This window comes from Tachypleus tridentatus, chromosome 9 (assembly GCF_004210375.1).
Source record: "Tachypleus tridentatus isolate NWPU-2018 chromosome 9, ASM421037v1, whole genome shotgun sequence".
In the NCBI taxonomy this organism is placed as follows: domain Eukaryota; kingdom Metazoa; phylum Arthropoda; class Merostomata; order Xiphosura; family Limulidae; genus Tachypleus; species Tachypleus tridentatus.
In genome coordinates this window covers 114,576,576-114,589,200 of record NC_134833.1, presented here as the reverse complement: position 1 = coordinate 114,589,200, position 12,625 = coordinate 114,576,576, and the positions used below count along the sequence as shown (strand labels likewise).

The 12,625-nt window shown below is 32.3% G+C and overlaps 1 protein-coding gene across 2 annotated transcripts in view; it reads left to right on the top strand.

Moving 5' to 3' along the window:
* LOC143226103 (regulator of microtubule dynamics protein 1-like) overlaps positions 1–12,625 on the top strand; it is a 45,907-nt gene that overhangs the window by 5,608 nt on the left and 27,674 nt on the right. For both annotated transcript variants that reach the window (XM_076456608.1, XM_076456609.1), the window contains exons 4-5: positions 6,895–7,031; positions 10,367–10,444. In XM_076456608.1, coding sequence (XP_076312723.1) covers positions 6,895–7,031; positions 10,367–10,444 — 215 coding nt within the window. The remainder of the gene's footprint in view (positions 1–6,894; positions 7,032–10,366; positions 10,445–12,625) is intronic.

The window sequence follows — 12,625 nt, the reverse complement described above, 5'->3', positions numbered from 1 at the left end:
ATTGATTCCTTCTGGTATATACTAGTACTGCTTGCTATTTTCTCATATAGTTAAGACAATGCAATTGGTACTATAACAGTTATTTTAGACCCTAAATTTCATCACTATGTTCATTCAAGCAAGAACTCTTATGAAGTGCCCTTGGTACAAGTATATGGGAATTCTAAAGACAAGTTTTCTCATCATGACACATTCAGTTATCAAGAGAGATCAGTGAAGAATTACCATAGTGTTGAAATTTACATTCTGTAATGTTATGGAAGAATTAGTCCTGTAAAATGGAAATAATGACAAAATATTCTCTTGTTCTAACATTTTTTACACAGCACTGTATGCTCACACTTGCATGTGGTTAAAAAGTTATACCTTGTCATAATGTAATTTCTAATTTCCATATTTTACTATGATTTAAGAGTCTTTACTTTTCTTCTTTTTTTTCCTGATATGGTTTTGTAAAAGACTAAGTGGTTAGTATCTTTTATTTTGACATGGTGTTTTTTCAATGATAATTTTTATTTGATTGAATAATTTCAGATATTCATAGGAACACCTTGACAATGTGGTACTGGAACAGGATCTATATTTATGTGGGACACACAAGGGAGCTGATTTACTGTGTACATAAATTTAGTATGGCATATTAAAAGTGTTACATTGTTACAGTATGTTGCACTTCTGCTTGTGTTTTATTTTATGACCATGCAGTTTGATGGTAGTCCTGCAGTATAATTTCATTTACAGAAGTTTCCATAGGTAGATTGTTTTGTCAAAAGCACATCATTACTCCCTTCACTTGGAAGCAGTAGCTTCTGAGTGGCTATTTCAATGGTCCAGGTGTACAGAAATCCACATATCCTACATCTGATTACTTGACTAGTATGTCTTTGTGTGGAATAGCTTGAATATGTGTTTCAGTCTTCAACTTCTTGGGACATAGTGTTTGAGCAGATGTGCCTTCACAGCAATTTATGTGTATGGGCCTTTTGTTCCTTTTTTAGATAGAGAATTTTCTTCATTAGGTGCTGTTTCCTAGGAGATGTGAAGACTTTTGCCGTTTACCTTTATTTTTATATTCTCACTGTTGCAAGATAATAAATACACTCTGTTTACCACAGGTATTATTGTCCCCTGGTGATTCTCATCTCCCTCTCATGTTGATTCTACACACCTCCATTCTCTGTTGACCAGGATAAGTCTTGTCACTTCCTTTCATTATTTGTTTTTAATTTTCAGCAACCCCAGTTATAACTACTTATAATGGGATCCCACTCTGTAGTAAGTGTTGCTTAGCGAGGTATTCTTTGCCTCAAAGCTAAACTATCTACTGATTGCACTATAACACTTATTGCATAGATGGGGTGTTTATGCAAGACCACTGGATGTGTGTCATATATTTATGTTTATAGATATTAATAGGTTTCACTAAGTAGTTGACCTCACTTATGAACTTCTCGAGTAAAGCAGGAGTTTTCTGCCCATCCTTGCTGGCCCTTTGAATGAATGAATTGGGGTCATTCTGCTTTTCAAAATATAGAATCATAGACACCTAGTATGTGATGTTTCTTTCGACTCCTCACCACTTTTTCTTCCACCTCTCCTTTTTTTTTTTTTTCTTCCAGTGGAGCAGGGAACTCCTTCCCAGTTCCAGGTTGTTGGGCTGATGGACCATGGAAGCTTCCTCCTAAGTGAATTTAGAAACTTAATGTACCATACAGATGCATGATTATCCATTCAGGAGAAGAGAACAAAGCTTGTTTTCCTCCTTGCATTTCCTGTGGGTGCTTTTTTCCCAGGTGGACAGAAGTTGAAAGGTAAATAGGTTTGAGCAGTTCCAACTCGTGCTGGTTTCACTTTGTAATACTGGGTTTGGGATGCCACAGCCATGTTTCTATGGTTGTATGCAGTAGGGGCCCCTCTTCACATTAATTCCAGTTGCAGGAGTTTCTTTCCCTGTTCCTGTGGTTGAATTTTGAAAAACTTGTCTGCATTGTAATGCCAGTGACAGGACACGAGTACACTGTACCTATGGTTTAGTAAATGTTAGATCTTCTCATAACTCTGGATGCAGGATGTCACTTCCCTGCATTTATGATTGACGGATTTATGATTTGTGTTCGTAATACAAGTTTGGATATTGCCTTTTTCTTGCAATTGAGTTGAGGAAATGCCATGACCCATTAATGCCAGATTCTATTTGTTGCACTTACTTCTACAGTTGTTCTGAGAGTTTGTCTAGTTTCAACCAGGTGTTAACTTTGTAATTCAGATCATTTGATGTATGAAACTCTATTTACTTATGGTTGGGATTGAGGAGTATATATATAACACAGTCCATATGCCCTAGAAACTGTTAATGGTTTTATATTCTGCATTATTTAACAATACTTTTATCATCAACCTCCTGATGCTGAGGACAAGTTATAGAACCTTATCCATCTGGTTAAGGTTGTTAGTGTATAAAACTAATTCTGTTTATATTTTGGTAAGGACTGCACCTCTCAGAACAAATTTCATTGTGCACATTCTTTTTTTACTGCCTGTTTCAGGTGTGTTTCCAACTTTGGTGATGAACATATCTGTTCAAGAAGTAGTGCAGTATCCTGCGCGTGTTTATTTTCATTTCGGAGAACTCCAGTTCATTCTGGGTTGTCAGTTTCCACTTAGTTTTTATCTTGTGCATCCACACTGATCCTTCCTCATATTTTTTTTTTAAATCTGAAAATGTATTTCAGTTAGGTACTTGTCTTCTCACCCACCCTTTCTTCTCACTACTGGTGTCATTCATTTAGAGCCTGCCAATTCTCAAAAGTGAAGATTGAGCAGAAATAGCAGAGAAAGCTAGTTGCAGAAATTTAAATCAGGCAATACTATTGGTAGAGAGTAGTTACATGGTATATACGTGTTCAGAAATGGCAAAAAATTAGATATGTAGACTGGTGTACTGATTGTGAAAATGTTTTAGCAATGCTTAAAGGGTATACAGCTTTGTGTGAGGAAAGTAAGTACCTATCTTGAAATACATTTTTGGTGTAAGAACCGTGTTGACCTTTTTAGAAAGCTCTACACTGGAATTTACCCATAACAAATGTCTTGCAGAGCCAACCATACATGTGGTAATGTGTGCAGTATATTTCAAGATTGCAAGAATTTTGAACAAGACTCTTATTATGTTTTATATATTATGTGTATGTAGTGTTAAATACTAATTATTTCATGTCAAACCCCTTAGTATTTCCCATAACTAAGAAATAATTCTTTATTTTATCTTTTTGGTTTGCTTTGTGACGAAGATACCTCAATTTTATCATTCCTTATTCTCTGACTGTTATGCATGATTTTCTTTTTTATGCTGGTTGATAGTGAAGTAACTTTGGACAACTCATTTAAACATTTGTCATATTTCTGGCACTTGTAAGCATGCATTGTACGTGATTAATTTCTGAATAAAGAACAAAAATCAACTGTATGTGCTATATGTTTATAATAAATAAATCAACAATCATTAATAATTTTAATTTATATAAGTCTTGTTGTACATTATATAGAATTTTGTTGGTTTTTTTCAACATGATTTCTTGTAAAGATTTTAAGTTCTAAATATAAACTTGGCTAACAATAATATTAATTTGTAAACAGTTCTTAGAACATCAGGAAAAAAGTGACACTTAGATGACTTAAAATTTAGTGGTTTTAAGGAAAAATTAATTTTGTTTTTATACTTTACATATATTTAATAAAAATGGCTCATCCAAAGATAATCAGTGGTGGCATTATAACTTGTAATCTAAGAAATTATATAATAGTTTAATACCATACAGATAATTTACTTTGATCTTAAATAAAATTTTCTTATTAGTTAAGAACATCTTTTACTCATTTCTGTTCTGTCATTTGTTTCACAACAGGTACATATTTTGAAGTTTATAATAAAAATCAATGTAGGAATTTTAAAACACACAAACAAGTACATTGTTTTATAACATCATTAGATTATAATCCTCCATCAACAGGAGGGCAACACATCTATACATGGTAATTTCCACAAGCACTAGCATTTGAACAAAGGGTTATTCTTTTGTTAGCACTGGCAGTTTCAGAAGTTTTTTCTTAATTTCTTTTGCATAACAGTTTGATCTTTTACCTTGAGTTATTCATTCTTTGACTTGCTTATTTTGTTTTACTTATAATCTCTTGGTTTGCACTACAAGTACTGCACCCTCATTTTTAACCACATTTAACTACAGTTTATAATTGAAGACAACAAATATTTCTAATTGGAGGCATTTTGGCCATAAATTGCCATATTTACTTTTCTTCTGCTTCTCAAGGATTCTTCTCTTGCTACTTCAGTGATGACCAGAGGCTCTTTGTCTGCCAGTTATGTTGTTGTCATTGTACTTTAGGTGGTGGGTTTATTCTCTTCTGCCTAATTCATTTCAAGTGCAGGTTTTTTGTTGTTCTGTTGCTTCTGCTGAACCTACTCTGTCTTATGATGACTTGGACCATCTCTTTCTAGTGTTTGCCTTTCCTTCAGGTTCCTCTGCACCTGTCCTTTGCAACTCTAATCACCAAAGTATGTAAAAAATGTTTTCTTTTTATTTTCCAGTAGTTTTTACTATACTTTGTTTTATGAGCCTCCATCTGCTAACATTTTTTCTTCCTATTCTTAGACATTTGCTTTCATGCTGATGCTGTTCTGTCCTGTGTGCTGATTTACTTCAGCCCTAACCACCTTTTTTTCTAGTCTTAGTCTCTTGAACCTCTACTTCCCACTTAAACAAAACCCATTCCTCTGCATTGTTCCTCATCTGTAATATACTCACTTTCATTTTATCATCAAACAGTTTATTTGATATTTATTTGTACTTCACCTTTTCAGAGACTCTCCATCACAACTCCAACAGTTATGATGATGATGCTTGTTCACCACCTTGAGTTAGATCTCTTCTAGTACTGCATCCTTGTGGACCTAGTTTATTCATTTTGAGAACTTTCATGTTCATGATTCCATCCTTTTGGGTGCTCACTTCCCATTCTCTTATCTCTGAGACCTCTATCTCCCTTCTTTCCTTCATGATAGTCTTTGGAAGTCTTTTCTATTCTTTGGTATATCACTGAAGCTGCTCACTAGTATTCTTTCCTGATTTCTTTGGTTTCCTGCTATATCTTATCACAAGTGCCCTAACAGATTCCCCATCCTCTAGAGTTTTTGTGGGATTGCTTTTTATTATCCCACTCTCTCAAACAGCTAGTTGTTATTCATGGGAGGTATCCTGTGCTGCCTCTTAGCTCTGGTTCTGTGGGAATTTGACTCTTATATATAACTGTATATTTGCTTTGCCAGTAATATTTGAGTCTTAAAGATGCTTTCTCGTGATCTGGTTCGATGTTTTGACAATTCTCCTCACCATTTCTCTTGTGATTTTTCAACCTCCCTTTGATCTTGTGTATCTTCAAGACCTCTAGGAGACTGTATCCACTGTACTGGCTGTGGAAGCTATAGAGCAGGTTTTTCATCCAACTTGGGACATTTATTCCCATCTTTTTTTGTCCTCAGAATGATTGCAAAATGTGGTGCCTTGTCATATTATCCTCAGGATACAGGCCTATTATACTTCTCCTTATACCTGATTGTTATATATCAAATATTTCTTCAGTATGAAATGGTGTGATTTCTAGCCCAAGCTCCACTACACAGCCACACTTAGCTGGCCACATGTAAGATAATGCAAGTTAAGCATATTATATTCCATAAACCTTAGTGAGTCTTTAACAAGAAGCAAAAGATCTTTATAATATTTTATTTTGCTCTACCTCCTCCTAACAGTTAATACCACAATAACATTGGGCAAAGGGTATTCCTCACATGAGATGGATGTGATTTCCCACCTAGTGCTGCCCTACATGGCTAACCTTTGCCTCATGTGTGTCGCACACAGTGAGCTTACCCATTCTGATGCTGTTTTCATAAGGGAGGTCATCTTTATTATTTCTTTCTTTGCACAATGAGGGATTCTAGTTATTTGTAGTGAAGAGAAATTAGTGTAATTTCTAAAGTTTCTTTCTTACCTTAAATGTATTTTAGATTCCTTTTTGCACAACATTCCTTCCTCCCTCCCCATTTCTGGTGCATTTTGTTTACCTTATCAAAAATGAGCCTGTGTTCATGCACTAGGGATTATTGTATATGTAAGGTCAGTTGACCTCCTGTTGGAGGAGGGCTATAGTCTAATGATGATTACATCAAAGGCTGGAACAATATACATTGACATGTGTAGGGGCCAGAATTTTGTTCAAGATTTGTGGCACATGCAGGAATTTACATGGCAGTGCATGCTACATAAGACCTTTTTTGTGGTGCAGAGAGTTGAATATTTATTTGAAATACATCTTCAGGTAAGGAAAATTTAACTTTTTATTGTAAGTATTAAATTAATGTATGATATATGAATTATGGTATTTGTGTGTATATATATATATACATCAGTAGTATACACATTTGAAGTTATTTGGATGCAGACATGGGTGCCAAGATTTAAATGTCTTTATGGTGGGGACATAACACTGAAACATTTTTATATTAAAAATAAAAATGTAAAACTCTGTAGCTTGACATCTCTAGAAGACAAACTGAGAATGACTAAATAAAGTGAAATTTGATGAAAGGAGGAGTAATGTCATGGTTTGAACCATGACACCTGAAAGGTGTTTTGACTGACTTTTAAAGGATTGTTGCAGGGTGTCTCATTTCTTTTGTGTAATGTGATAGGATATTAGAATATCAGATATAGTGCTTTTTTACAGAAATGTCAAGGGTAACTATTTGGTATTGAAGAAATACATTAAATGTATGTCAATTAAAGTTTGAAACCCTTGCTTCTTTTTTGGTTGTAGCTTTTAACTATGCAAGCTCAGCGCTAGAAGCTGACTCATCAGATCCAGAAGTCCACAAATGGTATGCTATCACTGTGGGAAGCTTGTCCAATTATGGAGGCCTCCATGAGAAAGTGAAAAATGGATATTCTTTCAAAGTAAGTAAATAATTTAATTAGTAGTTGAACTCAAATATGTTTGAAAGCACTGACATATAAACAAACCAAAGGAAAATCAGTCACTTCTGTAGTTGATTGTAAAAATGTAGTTTCTTGTAACTGGCACTTTGGTGAAACTGAACTATTACATGTGATTGAAGTTTTTCATTCAGCAGCTTTATTTTCAGTTTTCTTCAGCTTTTTTACACAATCCAAACTTACTTTGTTTTGAGTTTCAGTTTTAAATCTTGACATACAATGACTTGGAATCTTGTTGTGCATGTAATAACCTTTCAAACAATATAAAGTTGTGAAAATTAAGTTGCATATAATCCTTTTTTCACAAGTTTATTTATCACAGGTGTGAAAGAACCTAAACTAATATGTTAACTGATTCAGAGTCTATCTGGTTAGGCTATTCTGCAAATTAATCACCTGAAGAGAAATGCAATTCTGTTTATCAACAAACTTAGGTATTTAAGACCTGTATTTCTATTATTTTAAATTTTCTTTTGCTGGATGTGAAGCTTCTATTTCTAGAACTCTAGAAATATTTCAAGAATATTACAATGTCCTGTAATATAAGGACTTTTTTAAAGTAATGAGAGCAGAACATGTACGATTAGAATCTATGGTCTGCTTATTGAGAACATGCTTTAGCCAACCATCCTTTGTTGATCAGAGCCACTGCTTTTCTTACCAGTATTTTAACACCATGCTAAAGATAGATTCCTAATCATTATAAGATAAACACTTTCTATGCTGTAGAAGCTGGGTAACAATTAATTATACTTGTCATAAGACATTAGTATTAGGCCCCTTATATGCAATGTCAAAAATATAATAATAATTATCAGCCTTTGTATCACTTTGATTTACTTGCATTTAAGAGTACAGAATACATTAATATTCCATTATTCAAATATAATATTTATTATTACTCCTTTTCTTTCTTTTTTTAATATTTGAGGATTAAATACAATATTATTAAAAGGATAAGAACATAATGTTGTTAATGACAGTACAGAATTTAAAATATATTGGTATCAAATTTAGTAATAAATATTTGTGGAAGTTTAAATCTAGCTCCTGTTATTATTTGCCATGGTATTGGCCACACCATTACCTGTTGTTTGTATTTACAGACAAATTCACAAATACATTTTTGAATTATTTTGGCTGCTATGACTTCAGTACTTTAATTTCAGTTGGTCTTGACTAGCAAAGTTACATTAACAGTAATGGCATTTTAAAATTATATTCTATATAGATATCAGATATTTGTAACTAAAAAACCAAAATCAGTGTTTTAAAGTTTAAATATAAAAACTGGATATTAATTGTTAGCAAGTTCAAAGTAGCAGGAAAAGTTTGGGCAAATTTTATTGTAATCTAAATTAATTTGATGGACTACTTTCTGCATGACACAAGGCTGCAAAGGCCACTGTACTAATCAGAAGTTGTCACAGTTCAGTGGCATGTTGTGAAACATTTGTTAAGAGAAAAAACAGTACAACTCAGTCAATACAAGCTAACTTTTAATGTCTAATTATGTTTACAAAGAATTGAGATATGGAATCAGCCTGCTTATAGTTCCTTAATTTAATAAAATGGCTTAATAATACTTTGAATGCAAGTTGTATTAAGTTTAATCTCTTCTAAAGGAAATTCATTGTGAAAAAAATTTAAGTAAATTATTAAATCTACCAACTAGTGCTTTGTTTGTGGATTGTATTAAAACTTAATTTGTTAATTGTATAATTTTTTGAAATAAATCCATATTCAGTTAATTCTCCCCTTTTCAAATTTTATAGACCAAGAATATTTTTTTAAGTTGTTACAGTTTAAATTAAAATTATTGATCTAAAATATGAATTTAACCGTATTAATAAATGCTACACAGAAAATATTTCTCCCAATGATATTATATGAAATTTTGAAGCTTATATGGTAACCATTAAGTTTAACTAAATATGTATTTATGATCAAATTGAAAAACTTAAAATTAGCATCAGTAGAACATCAGCTTTTTTGTTTCATGTAAACAGAGAGGTTCTTAGGTTTTAAGTTTGTTACCCTAATAAACAATGACACATTTCATTGGGAAAATTCCACTAATCAATTAACCAATTCCACTAATTGATCATTCTTGTGTAACACTAACCTTTGTATCTTTAAAGCTAAGCAATTAACTTGGTATAATCAATTTCCCAGGAGCACTAATTACATCAATCAGTGTCATATAAAATTAATGTGTAATCAAAGTTACTTTCAAATCAATTGATCTCATGAAAATGGTCAAGTAATTAGAATTAACATCTCCAGTTATTACTGTTTTTGATCATTTTAGCTATCCAAGTAGTCAAGTTATTTCCAATTTTATTTCTCATTTTTATTAATTAAAGTTTGTTAAGCTTAATCAGTGTCATGAATTGCAAAAAATGACATGCACTGTTAAGTTTGTCCCTTTGTACAGCAAAGGTGCACTTAAAAGATCCTGATGCTTAAGCCTACATTATGTTTACCACCATATACTTTGACTCAATGTAGTTGTCCATATAAAATTTATAAATTTGATCCTTAAACTAAGACTAACTTATGATAACTAGGATCTAATAGTAATCTCACTTGTATCTTTTATGTTTAGCAATCTTTTTATTTATAATCAAGTAGTGTTCATTTTCATAAAAGAAAATTCAGTAGTTTTAGTAGTATTGTGAAAAATTGTATTTAAAAAAGCTTGCAGAATGGTATTGTATTTTCAGTGTAGATTTGGGGATAAAATTAATGATTTTATACATCAACACAACTAATATATATAATATTCATAGCTATCTCTTGGTGATTAAACAGATGGGTACTTTATATGTAACTTTGTGTTTAAATGGACAACATACATGAAAGCACTTACTAATTTGTTTTAGGAAATAACATTATCATAAGTATAAAATTGGTCATTGTTCTGTACAAAACAATGTTTGAACACAAAGTGATCCAAAAATATATTTTGAATAAGCAAAAAGTAAATACAACACTTATTTGTGATTTAAATTGAACAAGCATGAATTAATAAAAAAATGAGATTTCATAATGATGATATTTTACTTAAGAGGCTTACTTAAATGGTAATCAGAAATACTAATTTAGTTTTGTAATTATAACAATATTTTGTAACATTAATCAATCTTGATTTGATTATTTAATGGTCATAGGTAATTAATTTAATTAATGAACCAGTTCTAGCCCTGGATAGTACATATTGGTAATAGTGTAATTTTTCTCTGCACCTTTTGAAAGTACTGTGAGATGTTTTATAATTATTGTTATTTGCTCAGGAACATGTAGACCTTGCAGTGGAACTCAAGCCAGATGATCCAACTTTACATCATATGCTTGGAAGGTGGTGTTATGAGGTTTGGGAATTTAGTAACTTAATTTTATTGGTTCACAAAAATAAGTTAAATGTTTTCTATAATGAAAGGTTTACATAATTAACACCAGTGACATTTCTACATAACTACTTTAAAGCAAGTTAGTTAAAAAAAAATATATATTACAGTTTGGTAGTACACTAAATGCAATGTGTTGTTTATCCTTCTTTTTGTTGTTTTGGGTATATCAAAATTTGTTGTTTTTACTTTTAGTTTAATCAGACCTACTAGTTAATAATGTATCGTAGATTGTTTGCACTTGAGTAAAAGTAGCCCTTCTGTAAATCTTTTCAAGTCTCGACTCTTGGTATCTAACAGAAATTAATGTAATCTTCAAATATGTATATTACAGTGAAAAAAAATAAATAAGTCACTAGAATAGAATGTTCCAAAACTACTATAACATCTGGCTTTCTTGATAAGCTCTAAATGGGTTATAAAAATTCAGTTGTATGATTGGAGGAGCATCATGATGCTAACAGGACAAGAAAAAATTTAATGAGTGAATAATCTAGGTGATGAAATGAACTCATACAGAGGAGAATCTCAGAGGTGCCAACCATTATGATTTGAGTGTCATCATTACGATTTTGGTGTATACATTACAACTATATGCTCATACAGACAAATATCATGCCTTGTTGCAACTCCGAAATAATTATATGTTATATAGGCCTATACAGTAAAGTGATAAATTGTTCCCCCAGGGCTTGAAAAGGGTGAAAAGAAAATTTCTAGTGAGATACAAATAAATTTTGATAATAAATAAAAGACATAGTCCAAATGGCTACTTGTAATAATCATGTTTGTGCTTGAAATAATAAAAAATATTTGTATCTCTGACGTCTACCAATAGTTTGAGTGCAGTGCTTCTCCATACTGGGAACATGGGGGAATCTATAGTTATGTCATCAGTGCTTGTCAGCCAATCGGTGATCGCATAGATGGGTATTTCTCGTTTTCTAAGCTGCATAGAAACACCAATGCGATTGTTCACAAGATGGGAAAAAAAAAGAGGCCTCATTCACCAGATTGTCTTGTTTCTGGCAAATCTAAAAGGACTAAAACTGTGAAAGGGCTCTGTCTACAATCACTCAGTCATTTGAAATAGTTGGCATCTCTGGAATATGCTCTGTATAGTACTTAGTAAACATGTTTTATCAGTCATGTAATGTTGATTAACAAACACCTTGAAAGTTAAAGCAGGGATGGGCTTCTGTGGTGGGTTTGATAGATTAATTAATCTCTTAGCAAATCAAGAAAATAGGAGATTCAAACTTTATTTTATTGTTTGTAATTATATATAGTTTGGGTTCCTAACTGATTTGGAACTTCAGCAGCTTATGTTTGATGTTAAAAAATTCTGAAAAGGAGAAATTAGAGCTTTGACACATCATGTGATACAAAAATGAAGACTGGCAGTTGTTAAAATACTTATTTTGAATTTCTTTAACTTAGATAATGTACACAACTGAATTATAAACTGTTTTCATTTTAAACTATTGACAATAATAAATCATTTTAATTAAATTTTGAATGTAACATGAAAATGTCACAACATTCACAAAAGAGTAGGTTCCAATATGGTACATTACCTATATATAATAATATTATTATTATTCAGTGCTACCTTCTTTCTGCAATTTGTTTACCTGCCACAAGCCTTGCTCTCCTACTTGCCCTCACAATTATGATGGTTCCATTGTGTCTTGCATGTAACTTATGCGAGAACCCTCCACCAATAGGAGTGCGACATGGAAGGTCTTCTACTGTTGGTTGTGACATTGGGGGTGTTTCCTATTCGTTTTATTACCAGTTTAACAATTTTTCTGTTCAGTCATGAATTTGGTCATGTCTATCACTGAATATCAAGCAACCTTATCCCACACTTTCCATTCTACCTGGAAATGTCTTGTATTTACTCCCTTATCCTCTCCATCCTATTATGCTCTTTTCAGATTAAGATGTCAGTATGGTTCTTCACTGCCTTGCTTTACCTCTGTTTTAACCTTTATTCTCCTGTTCTTTGTTTCATTTATTCTTTAAGACCTACTTTCTATCTCTTTTAGTCTATGGGTATCATCGGTCTGAAATGTTTGCCCTTGACATCTTCTGTGCTCTGTACTGTTCCACATTTGTTATCCTTTATCTGGATCAGTCTTT